The sequence below is a fragment of the Ostrea edulis genome, chromosome 1 (genome assembly GCF_947568905.1).
Source record: "Ostrea edulis chromosome 1, xbOstEdul1.1, whole genome shotgun sequence".
Lineage (NCBI taxonomy): Eukaryota > Metazoa > Mollusca > Bivalvia > Ostreida > Ostreidae > Ostrea > Ostrea edulis.
The window spans coordinates 30,225,109-30,244,045 of NC_079164.1; the positions used below are offsets into that span (position 1 = coordinate 30,225,109).

At 36.4% G+C, this 18,937-nt stretch overlaps 1 protein-coding gene and 1 pseudogene across 1 annotated transcript; one reads left to right on the plus strand and one right to left on the minus strand.

Annotated features, from left to right (window-relative positions):
• Positions 1-2,079: 2,079 nt before the first annotated feature.
• On the plus strand, positions 2,080-10,623 carry LOC125664155 (uncharacterized; annotated as a pseudogene).
• A 4,730-nt stretch (positions 10,624-15,353) lies between these two features.
• LOC125663960 (potassium voltage-gated channel subfamily C member 3-like) lies at positions 15,354-18,596 on the minus strand. Its single transcript, XM_048896414.2, has 2 exons — positions 18,120-18,596; positions 15,354-16,329 (listed from the first exon to the last, which is right to left on the minus strand). Exons 1-2 carry the CDS (start codon positions 18,594-18,596, stop codon positions 15,433-15,435), a joined length of 1,374 nt encoding a protein of 457 aa, XP_048752371.2. The 3' UTR covers positions 15,354-15,432.
• Between the last annotated feature and the right edge of the window lie 341 nt (positions 18,597-18,937).

An 18,937-nucleotide genomic window follows, 5' to 3' on the forward strand; every position in this document is an offset into this window, starting at 1 on the left:
AAAAATAACCAGAGATATACGTCATCGTTCTCTCGATTTCACCTGTTTATTTTCACTAGGACATTTACAGGTCCAGGTCACGGAGTCGTTTCTCGCCTATGACAGCAGCGAAATTCAGACTAGTGTGGAAGATTTCGGACCAATCGATTAAAATTTCACATCAATTATAAGCTGCTTACTTCCTCATATTTGAATAATGTTCTTCGTGTAGACGTTACATTACTCATTTTCCCCCAGCAGTATCAACTGTTAACAAGATCTGCCATTTTAATGAAGGCACTAAATACCCGATATACTTTAAAATCTCAAAATACCTCAAAGTGATCAAACATTACTCTTGTGATATTGCACCTAGAGAAGGAAATTGAACATTAATGTTTGGCTTTCTTAATTTTTTATTTATTTTATTTCATTTTGATTATTTTTACCCATTTTCCCCTTCTTTAAAGTTTTAGGTATTTCGGGTCTTTAGTGCGTTTCTCAAAATGGCAGCTAGAGTCGGGAGTTGATGTTTTGGAAAAAGAAGCAACCCGGATACAGCGAACATAGAGAATCTTATTAAAGTATGAGGAGGTAAGTAACGTATATTTGATGTGGAATTTTAATTGATAGGTCCGAAATCTTCCACACTGGTCTGAATTTCGCTGTTGTCATAGGTGAAAATCACCCAGCGACCTGGACCGGTAAATGTCCTAGTAAAAATAAACAGGTGAAATCGAGAGAACAATGAAGTATATCTCTGTTATATTTAGAACCTGTCGCTTGAAGTTTGGCATCCAAGTAGTTAAAACATTAATCTATGCAAGGAAACCATTAAATTACGCATACCGCACCTAGTTTCTGATTTTTAGGCATTTGAAGTGAGAAAGTCGTTTTTTTTTTTATCTGGGTCAGATTTAGATCCCTTTCTATATTTATGGTATCACAGAGTTCGAGCGTGTTACAAAATCTTCACTACCACCTCAATCGAAACATCACTCGACCTTAACCTGATCACGACTTAGGGCCTACGGCGGGTGTGGCTGGTTGACAGGGGATGTTTACTCCTTCTAGGCACCTGATCCCACCTCTGGCATGTCCAGGGGTTCGTGTTTGCCCAACTCTTGATTTTGTGTTTCTTATATAGGTGATGAGATTGATCACTGTTTGTTACCTTCACCTTACATTATAGACATAAGACAAACATGTGTACAATTTAAACTTTTAGAAATTAATCATTGTCAGGAAAGTAATTGTACGTGCATTTTCAAACAAATTACTATATACAGGTAGCGGAAACTCAATGGTACAGCGTTAGCTTCGTAAACGGGGGTTGTGAGTTCGAGTCCCGCTCGTATGTGGCTGTATCAAACTCAAATAATGATATTTGCAAATACGAGTTATCACTAGGGCGAACACTGCCTGGTATGTTTCATATCAATTGTCAGGCTGCTACATTTACCCCAAACCCTATTAATGCGTTATTCATAACACCCAAAACAGTGCATAAACACATAGGTTACCAAATGTGTAAGGGTCCTTAATAGTCCAGTGTTTGCATATTTCAAACATTTCGGTTGAGCATCACTGAAGAGACATTATTTGTCGAAATGCGCATCTGGTGCATCAAAATTGGTACCGTATAACTTTTACATTATGACCCCTGGGTCGAGGCTTCTGCTGGTGGACTGTTAGTCCCCGAGGGTCTCTACAGCCCAGTAGCTAAGTACTTCGTTACTAGCTTGAAAATACGGATGTATATTTAATTACTGTTATAAAATTTAGAAATTCATTGTCAAAATTAAGGATTATTTCCCTCACGCATAGCTCTGATCCTTAGACGAATTTGACTCCACTTTTTTGGCACACTGTTTTTCCCTATAACAGCTCTAAAACTTCATTGTTATTTCGGATTTCAAACATTTCGGTTGAACATCACTGAAGACACATTATTTGTCGAAATGCGCATCTGGTGCATCAAAATTGGTACCGTATAAGTTTTACTTCGAAAACATTTCTGTAATGATTATAATACGAATCAAATCAGATGTCCAAGTCTGAAATAAAAATCGTAAAATTTCAAATTCTAATTTCAAAACCATGTTAAATTTATTAATTGACCAGCTGTTGATGAAACTAATGAGTCGAGCAAAGTACAAAGTAATTAGCTATTTGTTCACAGAGGCATGCATCACTGTGTAAATTAATTTGAAAAAGAGGGACGAATGACTGCCTTACCAAAAAGTCAATCAAATATTAAGATTCGAGCATGCACATCAAATATCATTTAAAAAACTACAGCCATATGGAAAAGTAGTTTTTGTTTGTTTTTTAAATTCGGAGATTGTCCAATTTCACGTTGGAGTGATGAATAATGACGAATATACAACAATTAAGCCGATGATATTGTACGACAAGCAAATCGGAGACTTGAAAATGATGGCCGTGCCGTGGAGTGAAACATTCCATTACCTTTGTCGTTCACATATAATGTTCCAACAGCTGACATCTCCTGATGAAGCGGATCTAAGGAGAGCTGGATCTTTACCTCTTCATTACCGTCCTACACGCCTGAAGGTTGCGGAGAGGTGCGTGAAAATTACATTACCGTCCTACACGCCTGAAGGTTGCGGAGAGGAGCGTGAAAATTACATTACCGTCCTACACGCCTGAAGGTTACGGAGAGGTGCGTGAAAATTACATTACCGTCCTACTCTCCTGAAGGTTGCGGAGAGGTGCCTGAAAATTACATTACCGTCCTACACGCCTGAAGGCTGCGGAGAGGTGTGTAAAAATTACATTACCGTCCTACACGCCTGAAGGCTGCGGAGAGGTGCGTGAAAATTACATCACCGTCCTACACGCCTGAAGGCTGCGGAGAGGTGCGTGAAAATTATCACCGTCCTACACGCCTGAAGGTTGCGGAGAGGTGCGTGAAAATTACATTACCGTCCTACACGACTGAAGGCTGCGGAGAGGTGCGTGAAAATTATCACCGTCCTACACGCCTGAAGGTTGCGGAGAGGTGCGTGAAAATTACATCACTGTCCTACATGCCTGAAGGTTGCAGAGAGGTGCATGAAAATTACATTACCGTCCTACACGCCTGAAGGCTGCGGAGAGGTGCGTGAAAATTACATCTATATGTCAGAGGCTCTAGTTTTTGCTGTTAAGTAAGTGACAACTTGACAAATATTCTTCCAAATGTTAAGTAGGGATACGATGTAATTGACACCTGTTCTGTACTTGACAGGTTTATCATCAGATGGATATTCTATTCAAAAGGACTAAGAAATGTAAATGGTAGGAGTAATAGTTAAGTAGGTAGCGTGGGATTTCCATTTAGTCCCGAAGTTGAAAGTTTGGCACATTACAGCTATGCAAAACAAATATCCACCATGAGCATCATTGTAACTTCTTCTGCATGTTAGAAAAAGGAATTGTATCCTTATTTTATGTGAGGGAACCTCGAGCAAAGTCATTGGAGTCTTAGAATGTCTCTCCATTCATTGGCATTGTCAACACCAACGATACATTTCGATCGGACTTAGCAAATAGTGTATCGACTTTTGCAGAGGAAAGGGGAATGAAAGCGATGTACATTCTGAAAGTGGAGGATTCATACGCTGAAAATGCTGAAATTGTAAACTACCTTGTCGATAAATTCATTGTTGAAAATAACAATGATATTGAAGCTGTAGTTTCACTCACACAGAGCCTTCACACGAAAGCCGCGACTTACTGACTTAAATTTCACCAAGACTTTCTGGATTGGATGTGATACCTAGATTGCCGGAATAGAGGGCCGGGTTTTTTAGGCGGAGCATTGAAGTAGCCAGCAATGTATTCTCATTGCTTTTGAAACAAAACTTGCAGAGAAGTAAATGTCTACGTTAGACAACTAATTGGAAAGGAAAATGGCCGCATTTTTGGAACAGTTGAATTTGAGAAAACTCATAACAAAGACATTGTCGATTTCCATAATTTATTTCAGACCGTAGCTCTTCACAGGGAAACTCACATTATTGACGCTGTTATTTCCCTTGCCTATCGAATAGATGTATTGATAAGGAGTCATTGTCCTTTGCTTGATTACTGTAACGAAGCTAATCAAAACCTGAACAGCAGAAATTGTTCAAAAGATACACATCAATGACATCGAAGGCAAACAAATTTATTTTGATAGCAAAGGCGAATGGAAAGGAGATCTTTCATATCGTGCAGACTGATCCAACAGATACACACAGACATGTGAGCTTTGTTATTGTATCTTAATGAAGATATTGGCCAATTGATATATTTACATATGACTCTGAAATCATTACTTTTTGCTATAAGTAAATGGCGAATACCAATTTGATGATAAATAATATCGAAATCAAAGAGAAAAGTCTCTAATTTGATTTCTTACTCGTATTTTCAAATTTGCTGTATTTGCTCACATGTATCATTTCAGCAAACTTGTGGTTTGCAGGTTGGAATGTGGCTATAAGGCACAAAAATTTGCAAATACTACAATCACTATTCAAAAATAAAGTCCAGGCCTGCAGTGAAAGAAAATGTTATTCTATACCAGCAGACATAACTGAAATGAAACACACCTTCCTTGAAGGCGATGTTATGAAATCTGCTTTTCTGGAACTTTTTGAAAAAAAGTAGAGAAACATGTTCAGAATCTCTTATACTGGATCATTTGGGGTTGTAACTTCGGCCTTGTGGAGCATTCAAAACATAAATAGGAAACAGCCCGGGAACTACCATAAAATAGGATTAGGAATATTTGCAATGTGTGGGCATGATTCTACAGTAGCGAAGAGCATTGTTAAGACATCATTTCTTGTGCAAAGGCTTCCGGCTTCTTCGTTTATAAAACCTACCCTAGGACTAGTCGGAGATATAACGAATCCCGTGGCCTCAGCAATGTATGGCGCCAGAAATGATTTCAACTGATTTTCTAATGATAATATTTTCTGCAAGACATAGCTGATAAAAGTGGATAGAAAAGGAGTATTCCGAGTTTTTACTATTACAGAAATACCAGGTGTCGTTTTCAATTAGTTTGAAAATAGGAACTTGAAGCTCATTGAACCTCACCTGCGCCAAATGATCAAGTGAGCGTTTCTGTTAAATTTGTCCTTTGTCGGCGGCGTCATCTTGCCCAGTACCATTGGCCTAATTTCAGCTAAACTTGGTAAAGGTTCCTTAGGTGAAGGGGATTCAAGTTTGTTCAATGTAAAGGCCGTCTCCCCTTTCGTTTGGGACAATCAAGAGAGACAAAACTTAGGGTGGGGTCATTAAAAGATCTTCTCAAGAACCAATGGGTCAGAAAAAATAAAAAGGATGTGGAAGCTTCCTGTTATATAATGAAGATTCAAGTTTGTCCAAATCATGTTCCCCGGGGGGTAGGATGGGACTACATGTACAATAGGGGATGAAAGTTTTACATGGGGATATATAGGGAGTACTGTTACAAATTTTCTTTTTAACATTGTATTTTGCTTACCGTCTCTCTCTCTCTCTCTCGAGAGAGAGATTTTTTCACTCATATTGAGACGTTACCAAGACCGATGAAGGGCTTCAAAAGGCCTTTACTCAGCGCTTATGGCCTTTGAGCAGTGAGGGTTCTTTAGCGTACCATACCTACTATGACACAGGACATCCGTTTTTAAGGTCATCTCCGAGGACCCGTGACATTCACACATGATGCCGGGCGTTTGGCGATGGAACTGTCACTACCTGTTTTAACGACTTAGATCTGTTGTGGCCGGGATTCGAACCCCGGCCTTCCGCATGCTCTTTTTTAAGAAGAGCAGGGCCATGATTAGTCATATCAATATGCAAGCAGCTTCAGGTAGTACAGATTCAGGTTTGTTCACGGGTGTAGATTTGGTCCAATAAAGGGGACCAGATCATTACATTGGAAATATTGGAGAAAAGGTTTTAAAAATTTCCTCATGAGCAGTTTGGCAATAATTAGTCATGTTGATAAGCTAGCATCCTCGTGTAGCATAGATTGCATCTTATCGAAAATTTGAAATATTGGTCCTGGAGAGTAGGGTGGGGTCACAATATGAAATCAAACTTTTACTTGACAATGTATGGGAAATATTTTATCGATCTTTTCAAGAACAGCAGTGTTATGGTTTGTCATATTAATGATATAAGGTACTACAGATTCGAGTCCTTCAAAACATGACGCAGGGTCGGATATATGAGAAAATTAAACCTTTAAAATCTTATTCTCAGGAGCAACAGAACCAGAATTAGCTACATCAATATTCAAACATCTTCAATTAATGCAGATTCAAATCAATGCTCTAGGGATAGTTTTAAGCCACAATACTGATTAAAAGTGTTATATGGGGAAAACCTTGTCAGAAGCAATAGGGTGATGAGTAGTATGCAAATCATCAGCGCAGATTCAAGTGGGGCTAGGATGGAGTCAGCATTTTTCGTTGGAATGAAAACCAACAGGACTGATGTGATTCAGGCGAGCATTGTGGTCCAGGTTTTTTTTTTTTTTTTTTTTTTTTTTTTTTTTTTTTTTATTACAATTGTTTACCGATGCCACGTAATAAACGTAAATGAAACCTTTTGTACAAAGGACGAATATTTTTTAAGAATGAATAGTTAATCTGGCATAAAGATATCAATGTATCTTTTAGATAATTTCTGCGAGAGAGATTTAATGACAGAAAAATGAAGCCCCATGTCTTTAGAACCGTTATGGCATCAATGTCTGACGTGTACATTGTCACGGTAATGGCAAAGAAACTCAGGTGGACATATTTTCACGCTATCTTTGGTGATCGTGACCAGTCTATTGAATCTTATGGAACAAGAAACATCAGCTTTAACCATGTGTATGGCTACAAAGCATAGAGTGCAAATGTCTGATCTCGACAACGAGCTCTCCAAAGCTGTTGACGAAATGCTGCAATATGACGGTGCAACTGTTGTGACGGTCTTCATTCCTATCCCTGCCACAGAGGTGTTATCGCAAGTGGCACACGAGCAAAATACATTCGGAAAATTGGTTTTTATCATTCCTAAACATGTTGAGAATATAGGCGAGATTATTTGTAAATACAATAAACCGTCTTTATGTATGCACTTTTAAATCAACTTTTATTTTTCTTTAAAATCCATACATGGAAATTATCATGTGCATTGATTTTAATGCTACATTCCACTCTGCTGATAGAAAAGGGTACTGTAGAATATAACGCAGCTGGATTCTCTATTGAATTTTATTTAGTTTAAAAAATTCTTTACGGAAATTGAAGGATTAACCACTGATAATTTCTTGTTAAAATCAATTGTAGGATTGGTCGTTTTTCAAAATAACATGACAGAAAACAAGCAATTCAAATCGTATTACCAAAGCTCGGATATTGAAGAGTGAGACTGGTCCCACCTTAAGATAACTATAGACTTACGAAAACTGAGTTAGTACAATCTAAAAGGCGAGCGTCGAATCTTCAAATCAGAATGCCCGAATGACCAGTGCGTGGCTTGTGTAGTAATATTAAATGTAAGTTAATTGTTATTAATTTTCGACCGTGGCCATCTTGTATTTGCTCGGGCACCATTACCTATGTTTGTTTATATTGTTTTTAACCAATCAAAAATAAACCTCCCTTTTGTCCTTTTAATCAACACCCTCTAAGCCTGATAGGGACCCCCTAGGGCCAATTGAGGGCGCCCCTATTTACTTAATCAAGAACTTATCAGATTGGTTGTCCAAGTAAGAGCGCCACCTATATACGTAATTATTTACCAATCAGTTTCTATCTGTGCCAAATCATCATTGGGACAACGGTACAAATTCTTGGAGCTGCAGTATATTTGTTTGATGGTTTGCCCATGGCTTGTGGAATTCATCTTGCCCTGCCTGGAAAGTAAATTAAAGCTTTGTGAATATTAGACATATACATTTACCAGCATCTAAAACGATTGACTACTATCGAGAGGAAAAGCTAAGGTATGAGAAGAAACATTCTGTGTTTCTAATTGGAATGAAAAGTTATCAGTAGAATTTAATTGTAATCGGGTACACATCAATAGTATGTATATTCGGTAGACTAGCTGTTTCTCGACCTATAACATTTGATACGGTACTATTAACATTGGTTATAGGAAATTCATATTCATGATATATCATCATAACTACAATGTGACGCTTAATTGTGTTTTAGACCGCTTCTAAAGTTAAGTAGGATGAATTATATACTACATTGTATTAACCCTTTCTCTACCGTCACAATTTAGAGAATGACATTTTTTAAATCGATTTAGATTTACAATGTATATGTGCATGGGAAACGTTGAAAATAATCAACCCCAGATTCTTTTATACGCCCATCTTTCGACGGGACGTATTATGGTACATCGAAATATGTACGTCTGCCCATTCCCCCGTTCGTCCGTCCGTTAAGGTGTATCATGTACCGTTTCCGATACTTTTGTGATGAGGTGTGAGGATGGTATATACATTGTTATCATTTCATCTGATATTTATGTCACCTCAGATGCCCAGGAAACTCTATGGCTACTAGATGCAAGTACATATAACACTGAGACAATGCTTCACTTGTGTATTGCATTGAACTCATTTAATTGCAGTCATGTAGGTTCAGAACAAAGATTAATTGTTGTATTGAAGTGAACATAACACGTTTGTTTTGATGCTTCGTTATTTTTTTTTAATCTGACAAACATAGTTCATTAGCTCCCTGTTTATGCAAGGATTATACCAAACTGAGTTCATTGTGGCGCATTATTCAGAAACATCTGATGGAATTCGACCACGTTCATATCATTCAAAATTAAAGACGATAAGATTCATTTGATGAATTGTAGGTTATGACTACTCCTCCTAGGCACCTGATCCCACTTCTGGAGTGCTCACGGGTCTGTGTTTGCCCTACTCTCAATTTTGAGTTTTTGTAGTAGTTATAAGATTTATGAAATCGATTTCTGTTCGTTATCTTCAACGCTTATGCCGACATACTTTTTATGAAGCGGTGATGGGCTTTCAGAAGTATGTTGGAGTGAAGCGTTAAATGTAATTTTTTAGTATGAATAATACGTTTTCTATGTTCTGTACATGTTTGTGAAAAGTATTATTTTTCATTATATAGGAAGTGTTCATAGTATCACTCTTACCGGCCTGTTAATAAAACTTGATAAGACTGCTTGACTGCAGTGCATGTCGGGACGAATATCACCAAGTACCGAAATGGGACTTCGCCTTTACGTATCTCCCCATAGTCATATCAGCTTCCATTATTGTTTTCGCTGTGAGGAATCAAGGCGATTCCATGGGAATGACGTGGTCTGTGCCAACACTCTTTCAAATTTCCAAGATTGACGATATAATTATCTATTTCAGGACAGTGTTCTTATAATAGGTAGAATACATACAATTCCTCTTTTTCACACTTACGTGTATTTTGAAATGTCCTCGTACATATAGAAAATAGTTACTAGTAATTTTCCTTCGTTCTCTATTTTTAGGACAGAATTTATTCTGATGATGATTTTCTTCTGAATCATATTGTTCCTGTGTATAATGTTATCCATAATCCACAAGTGTAAAGAGACGGGGCGAAAGGTAGTCAAACACGTTTTGCTATTTACCCCTGTATCATCAACTTGTTTGTCAGTAGCTTACCTCGATTTAAAAACTGACTATACGCAGAACAAGCTCTTGCGTATCGAATCAGTTGAGATATATAAACACCATATGCAGGTGATAATGGAATATTGCTACATAAATATGGGAAGTTGACGATGGATAAGCTGAAATAATCCCCTTTGTCAATTAAATCATTGCTACATGTATCAATTAAGAGTGGCATGTTAAAACTTAGTAATCCATAAGACATCAGTAAACATCTCAACTGATCTCAGCCCTCTATTCCTTCCACACGTTCTTTTATTTGTCTTCTAATTTAAATAGCATTGGGTCTTCATTTACTGTTGCAGACAAAATTGGGATAAAGTCCGAGACAAAATACAGTCAAAATAAATTTCTCCATGCTGTATATTTACTCTCTCTCGCTATATATCGCTATATATAAATAGATATATATGTATGTATATATATATATATATATATATAGAGAGAGAGAGAGAGAGAGAGAGAGAGAGAGAGAGAGAGAGAGAGAGAACAAAAGACAGTGAAAATAAATTTATTTTCACTGAAAATGGAATATGAGAAATTAACGATGGAGAAGCTGAAGTCATCCCGTTTGTCATAAAATGGAGTTGTTAGTTTGCCGTTAACGTCATCATTGCAGCAAATGTGGCTGTATGATCGTGTTTCTATATACAGTCTGTTGTTGTTCGGATGTTTTCGGACGTGTTTCATACTGACTATGACTACGTATCACTCCGCTTACCTGTGGATACCTACTCCTAGGCACCGACCCCACCTCTGGTGTTTAAATTTCGTTCTCAATTTTGTATTTATAGTATTTGTTTTAGATTGATCACTACTCGGATATGTGGTTTTATCGCAGTGACTGTTTCTACTTGATGCTGAAGAAATCTGAGATAATAACACATTATCAAGACGTGTCCGAAATATGCACATTGGATAGTTCATTTTCGAGTTACCGTATTCCGGCAGAATTCTAACATTTACTTTGTACGTTCGTCTGCTGCGAAATGCCCAAGTTCTACTGTGTTGCGGAAGGATGTACATCAGATACGAAACAAAAGGGTATATGTGAGTTCATGGCTGATGTGAAATTCTTTCCGTTTCCTACATCTAAACAGCCCACAATCCGCAGGAAATGGCTTGAACCGCTAAGGCGCCGTGACTTCAAGCCCTCACGTCACGACAGATTATGATCCAGACATTTTGTAGACGGTGAACCAACACCGCATCATCCCACCCCGAGCTTTTTCGGTATAACAACTATAAATGTTTGCAGGGAACCCAGGAAAAGTCTACTGTCGAGAAAATTTTAACCAATCAGCAGAACCAAAGTACAGACTCTAATGCCGTCGATATTTGAGACGATACGTCCAATACAACGTTCTTTTACAGGTACGTACTCGTAATTGAGGTTAACATATTGTAGTATATTTCCAATTATTCATTCTTGATTTTAAAAGTGGTTGCCAAGCTGCTGTGAAGATTTGAAACGTGTAAATTTTAAAAAATAATTTTGCAGGATGATTATGGAGTATAACTTTTTTCCCTTCCCTGTTGAGAGTGAAATTGTCTTGCAATCCATTTCATCAGTTGAACAAATGGCAAGTGTGTTGACTTATACACAGCACTTGATTCATCAACCGCTCTTATGAATGCATAACTTATCACTAAATTAATAAGTTTCCATTTCATTCATTTAGTGCCCCAAGATGATGAATATTGTACTGCCAGTGTTCAAGTGCATTCCCAAACCTCTGATGTACAATGCCAGACAGACTTAACAGTGTAAGACTTGGAGAAGTCTAAGGCTGAGCTTTAGCACTTGCGAGAGACCTTTAAGGACAAAGAGGACTTGAGGCGGTAACTGTCTCTTGAGAAGATGACAGAAAGCGATAGCTCTGTGAAGAGTTACTTTGGGTTGCCATCTGTACTGACCCTTTTTGGAATCTTTGGTATATATATATATATAATTATACAATGTATTTACTATATACAATGTATGTATAATATACATGTACATACTTATAATAGACATGATAGATAAAACAAAATTACACATATGTGGTAGTATTGGAGTTTTTAGTATGCTTTTATTTTAGCTACAAAATTCATCAAAATGAATTAATTTGAAGATATTTCCATTACTTTTCCTGTTATACAATGACATGTAACTACATTTATAAACAAGAAGCCTAAAGGCCTTGTCGGTCACCTGTCCTAAGTATTAGTTAAAAGTATCACTAGCTCCAAGGGCTATGGAATCTAGAAAATATCCTATTCTGAATATCTAAGCTAAATTCTAATGACCCAGGGAAGCAGGAGTCCTGAAATACACAACTTATGTCCCAAGTTGCTTCATACCAAATTTGAAAAGAATTAGAATGATAGTTGTCAAGAGGTGTTAACGCACGACAGACGACACACAATGAAAGACACAGATCTATGCAATAGGTCATCTGAGTTTACTCAGTTGACCTTACAACAACTACAAATTAGAATTTTAATCAAACTTAAAAAGTAATACAAAAGGATCCTATGCCATGTATGACTAAATGTTTTCTATCTTTTTTCACTTTAACAGCTATACTTGGCAAAACTAACACCTACATTGCTATATTGGAAGGGTGGGTCTGGAGCAAAAAATGTTACAGCTGAGAATCCTTACAAGAAGTCTGGACGAAATAGGAAGCTGACCCGTTTTCATGAGTTTCTTGTCACACTTTTACGACTACGCCTGGCTTTACCTACATCTGTTGTTGCTGATAGCTTTGATATTTCACGTACAAGGGTGTCACAAATGTTTAAAACATCCATTAATTACATGAATATTGTATTCTCACCACTTTTGAAAAGACCAAATTCCAAATGTTTTAACAAATTATGCTAAAAAATTGTACTGAGTTCTGTATTGAAAGGCCATATACACCAACAGCTCCGATAAGAACATTTAGTTCTTATAAGCAGAAGAACACATTCTAAGCTTTAGTTGCCATAACTCCCTCTAGTGCTTTTATGTTTGTTACAAATCTTTGGGAAGGCAATGTTTCTGACAGGTACATAACTGAAGATCTTGGATATTTAGATATATTAAAACCTGGTGACGAAGTGATGGCAGATAAAAGGGTTTTTGATAAGAGACTTATTGTTAGAGAAAAGAGTTGCATTGAATATAAACAGCATTTACCGGAAAGTGTTCGTGGGAAAAAGGTAAACATCTTACTGCAAGTGATGTTTTGAAAACAAAAAAATGCAAAACTGCGAATTCATGTTGAAATAGCAATAGGCAGTTTGAAGAACTACAGAATACTATCACACACTATAATTCTGAGAGCGTGTGTATTTTTAAGTAATTGTCAACAACCTTTAGTGAAGTAAGATGTATGCGAATACATGTACATGTATAGATGAAATGCCTTGTTACGGCGACCGAACGTGTCAAGGCGACCAAACGTGCCGTGACAATGCCTATGTCAGCAGTTGATTCATTTAACAAATATACATGTATATGATTTATATTCTTTGTGCGCTGAAATTTCACTTGGATTTGTTTTTGTTGTAGTTTTTTTTTTTTTTTTTTTTTTTTTTTTTTTATATATATATACATAACATCACTATCAGTTATAAAGCACAGCTGAATGCAGATTCCATGCAAAGTCTTAAAAGGTGTACAGTAAGTCTATGATACATATAACCAATGACTTTTAACAGATTTTTACACAAATTTATATATCACATCAAACATAGAACACACTTTCTTATAAACATATCATAATTCTGTAAAATACCTTCCAGTGGTTACAAGTCCATTATTACTTTTGGTTTAACAGATCACTAATTACATACTTCTCAAAAAATCTTTTGCATTTTCGCACAATTTCTGAATACATTTCCGGATCGCATTTTATTCTATAAATGACAATACCCCTTCTTGTGAAAACAAAGACAAAAACAAAATCACATCATAAAAACTTGCATATGCCCATTTGGTCCTGAATATGAATATACCATGGAGATGTTTGTTTCAATCTTACAGCATTGTTTTCATCAAGGTAGAAATGATAATGATAATCTTTACAAGCTTCTGAAGGTTCAACATTTTGATATGTAAAGCTACATTTGATTTCAATAAGACCTTCTCCACAATATTTGCATGTAACTTTTCCATCTGGTGAAGCTCCCATAAAAGGATAACGGTCACATACATATAACCCGCATGTATCTACTTTTAAATTTCTGTGTAATTTCTTGTAGAAATCAATGTACGGTTGCCTAGCCACAGGTTCATACTTTTTTCAAATGCAATTGAAGGTATCATAAACCATCACCAGAGTTTCTGATATTTTCTTGGGCTTTTCCCAGGTACACACTGTCGGTACATGCTTCTGAATAACGATCTTTGTGTCTGTTGTCGAAACTTACCAAAGAAAACAACAAGGCAATGGAATGTTTACATGTTCCATTTCCACGGAAAAATAAAATGCATTTGATTGTTGTTACCATATGCGTATACCATTGTATTGATGTTCATGTAAAATTTTGTTGCCTAACTGAATTCTATATCAATTGTAAATAATCTTCATAAAATACTCAATATGTATTTTGATAGAATACAAGCATATGATTTAAAGTAACAGAGACTGGTATATGGCTCTGCTGAAAATCGAACCTAGGATCTTTGGCACGGCAGTCCAGTGCTCTACCAATCGAGCTAAAGGGTTAATCCACTAGCCACAGCTACATGTAGCAAGAAAGCCATGTATCTGACACTCCCACAATTATGTTTGGTCGATGGTGATCTTCTTCTTCTTCCTCCATGATATCATTCGTGTAATGTTCTCCTGACGTCGGTTTTTGTCATATCCCGGCGCAGATGGATACGTGCAATGGTTCATTACTCAACCAAAATTAGGTCACATTAACTTTGCCCATTACTATTCTCAGACCCCTGGGAATTCCAAAATCTTGTTCCACATCTATCTATCGCTCTATATATCTTTTTATTTAACTATACTGCAAGATATAGCGAATCATATGCAACAAGAATTTATCAACTCTGAAAATGTAAGATTAATTACAACGGTAAGAAAATTTGACAGACAGACGATCGGAGAGATATAGATATTAAGATCATTCTTCAGAAAGTGTAAGTATGACAATGAGTGTAATTTTGGTGTGACCCGCAGAAATTATAACGAAATTAGTCAAATTACACGAATATTCACGAGGGAAAAGTCCGTTGCACTTGCGTAGTTGCATGTTACCTACAGTCATTCTATGAATAGCGGTCTAGTGTGTTAAACTTTATACCTATAGAAGCTTTTTGACATCACTGAATGATGTCTTATACAAGACTTCGTGTAGTCTTCGAAATATCTGTTGATTTTTATTCAGGTTTATAATGATTTCAGAAATTAACTGTAGTGCACACTGCTGTGAAAATTGCTTACATTGGCAGCATTATGTGTTGATCTTGTAGGTTATTACGAGAAAGCAAGGGGGAGAAAATCGTCAGTCATATCGAATTAAATCTCATATTTTCCTCTCATTCACTCTCACATTATATTGAGGTACATTAATAGAAATAATCTTTGCAGTCTTCAAGTTTGAAAATATTGATTCCTCTATGATTACTGGTATCAAGGTTTAAAATTCGTAATTTATTGAGGAACTTACCGGCTTCCTGAGCAATCATAATTGTAATTCGCTATTGCAAAAGAGACATTTATTTAGTACAGAGACATCTTTTACATTTTCTTCAGATGGATAAAGTAGAAATTATTTTTACGTCAATCACTATTGATAGGACTCACTTTTGCATTTAAAGTGAATGGTGCGTTTTCTACTGCACGATTTCTTTTTTCTTTCACAATGTCTTTGCCTCCCCACACTTTCGAATATGAATAAAACAAGAGGAAATTGTTTACAAAAATTGGAATGATTACTGCAAGTAGGCACAATCCAGTCACAGCACATATAGCCCCAATAGATTTAGACAACGCTTCCGTAGGATATATATCACCGTATCCAACCGTTGTCATGGTAATAACTGCCCACCAGAAGGCTTCCGGAATGCTAGTAAAAGCTGAATCTCCCGAAAAGAAAATAATGGCGGAGAATATCACCATAGCAACAAGAAGAAAGAGAGTCATCAGAAAGAGCTCGTAGAGACTTGCTTTTATGGAGTATAGCAGTACTCGAAATCCAATAAAGTTCTTCACCAAACGAAAAAGCCGAAACACACGAATAATTTGAAGACAATGAATGGTATCAAAGATGGACGCTGTGTATTTTTCTTTTGGATCGACCTTTTCAACTATGTATTTACAATACATCACCAGTAATGCAAAGATATCCACAAGATTCAAAAACGAAAATAAAAATCGTTTTTTATTCGGACAGAAGACGATTCTGAAGACAAAGTCAGTGGTGAAGAAGACTGTTGTTATAACATCCAGGTATGTGAGGAAGTCGAGTTGTGCCCTAACCTTGGTTGGTAATGGTGGAACTGTAGATCCGGGCTTCACAAGAGATGAATCAAAATGACCTGCGTATCTGGAATATTCGTCACCAAAATATTCCTTCCATTCTGATTCATGAAGTCCTCTCATAAAAGTTGGATGTGTTCCACATACTAAAGATGCAATGGATATGATCACGAAAAGAGCACTTGTGCACAAATATGCCTAAAAGAAATAGAAAAGAGTTTCGCAATGTAATAACTTAGTAATATAATAATTTCTTTTCTTCAATTCACAATTTCGGTTAACATTCGGGATGACGTATTTAGAACACATTTTAATGGTCATTGCAAAGCAATGCAATATTAAGAAAGAAAAACAACAACTTTCAAATAGAACAAGGTATACAATATTTGGTGGCATTTCCCCAACTACAGCAGTTACAAAATGCAGATTATGAAACAACAAAAATACGAGTCATGGGTAATCCATTTGTTTTCCTTATCATTAGCAAAACTGTTGATTTACTTTATGGACTCAGCTGCACTCTACACGATATTCAAATACAAGAGATATTTGAACAATTAATGATAATAAATATATGTTTGTCAAGGGTTTTAAGCCGATAGGCGATATTTCAGCCATATATTCAATTCAATTTAAAGTAGGGATGTCAACGGGTATTCGAGTACTCGACTATCGCTCGGTCATGCCGATCATCGACTAAATTATTCATTGTGGAGTACTCGTTGAAAATAGGTGTTTTTTTTTAGTAATGTTCATAAATCAAGCATGCACCACTACGACGGTCTTTTGCGTGCTAGAGGGGTTATGATCGCAGACACCATTTTATGTCTCATCCGATGGATGAACTGATATATTTTACTGTAGAAAACTTTATATTCCGTCATATCGAATTGTCATTGGGTGTAAGAATAGTAAGGATAAAACACAGACAGTTTGCACAGATGTATTAGGAAGTGTACAAGTTTACATTTTACGTTGAAATGAATAAACTTGCGTATTTCAGTCCCAATCATTTACTGTATTTTAAACTTTCTAAGAGGGGTAGAAATGAATTACTCTATTTTCATTTAGTATGTTAATTTAACACAGACCACGTGGACAAATGCAAGTTTGTATATTATGTTTTGATCATGACTGGATATGATGGTTCCTCTAATGCGAACATCACTGTATTGAACGACAGTAATTTGAATGCATCTTTGGTATGCTTTACTCTCAAGAGTAATGAGACATTGATGTGAGGAAGCGTTTAACAATGATTCAATATCATTAGAGAAATTTGAGAAGTTAGTTTATATCGATGTTTCTTTCGGCCAGCAAAGGATTAGGAGCAAAAACAGCTATATATGGTCCTGAATTTCATACATGCTTTGATTTCTCAGAATAATTCTAATATCAAGATATTGTGAAAATAAAATGTTCTTTATTTTTCACCACAATTTATCCCTATTTCTAAATAATATAATGTACTTCTTCACGAAAATTGTCAAAAAATGTCAACTTATCAGACAATGTTTTGAAATACACATCATAGGCGTCATGCGTCTACCAAAACTATTCAAACATATATGCAACAATATATTATAACGAACATACATGTATTATAGTATATGTATCTGACAATCACCCAAATTACTATTTATTTGACCCTTGTCAACATATTTCGATCAAATGTTGATACTCTTATAGACTTCAGTAAACTAATCGCTGACAAATACACTAAATTTTGAATATTCATTAAAAGTTTGTAATTAACAGGACCAGATCCCCCCACCCCCCCCCCCCCCCCACCCCACCCCCACCCCCGCCGTATACAAAACTTATAATTTGAGTAAGAAATTATGAATTTTCTATGTACATATACAACGTTCAAAATGATGTGCTTTCCCCGCTATTTTCTTTCATATGACCAAAACACGTTATTATCGAACTTTGAAAAGAGCTTTGAATTTTGGATAAAATATCAACACTCTACAATACGTACTTGCCTTTGCAATAATGTTAAAAGATGGTTCTTCCAGAACGGACCAGATTTTGGCTTGTATAGAGGACCAACCGTTTGTCCGAACACGACGCTGTAGTTCTGTGCGATCGTTTATTCTTCGCGTCTGGTCATCAATCAGAACTGAGAGAGCTATCTGGTCGTCGAAAAAGCCGACATATTTGCTGTAACAGCAATGCTTCATTTCTTGGGGTCTAATCCCCCAGTAGTCCAGCTCGTTCTTGAACTCTGCAATGCATGTAAATGGGGGTAAATGAAGACCACGCCCTTGAAAGTAACTTAGAATAGCTGTAAATAATGTAGGATTCCTTTCTATGAAGTACTCTCTCTTGTCGTTTGCATTCTCTGTGAAACTTTCAAGTTCAAATTTTGCATCACCCTCTTTTGAAGTCATCAGCATAAATGTTCTTTGCGAAACCTCATATTTTGTTCCACTAACATTGATTTGAATGGTTTCTGTCATTTTACAATGGCGTAAACTAGAACGTTCCGATCATTACTCCTCATTTTAAACAATGAAGTGGATATTTCTATTCAGTTGAAGACAAAAATCAATGAATCAGTGTACATCAGGAATTCTGTGTCGTATCTCACACGAGAGGTAGAAATCGAGACATAGTTATATATTCATAAAAACAAAACTAATATGCATTCTAACTACTTCTAATACTGGTAGTTTTGGCTGACCCTCCGCATGTTTCTCCTTCATCCCAAGCCATGAGAGAGAGTGTGTAGAGATATTAATTACTGTTAAATTTAACAGATTTCAATAGATTGAGAAGAAACTAAAAGTTAACTAATTGT

Bases quoted from the DNA above. Each gene is read 5' to 3' on its own strand.
- LOC125663960 (XM_048896414.2), bottom strand. From the start codon at position 18,596: ATGACAGAAACCATTCAAATCAATGTTAGTGGAACAAAATATGAGGTT. The intron at 16,330-18,119 runs GCAAGTACGTAT...TATTTCTTTTAG, and splicing joins CTTTTAACATTATTGCAAAG to GCATATTTGTGCACAAGTGC.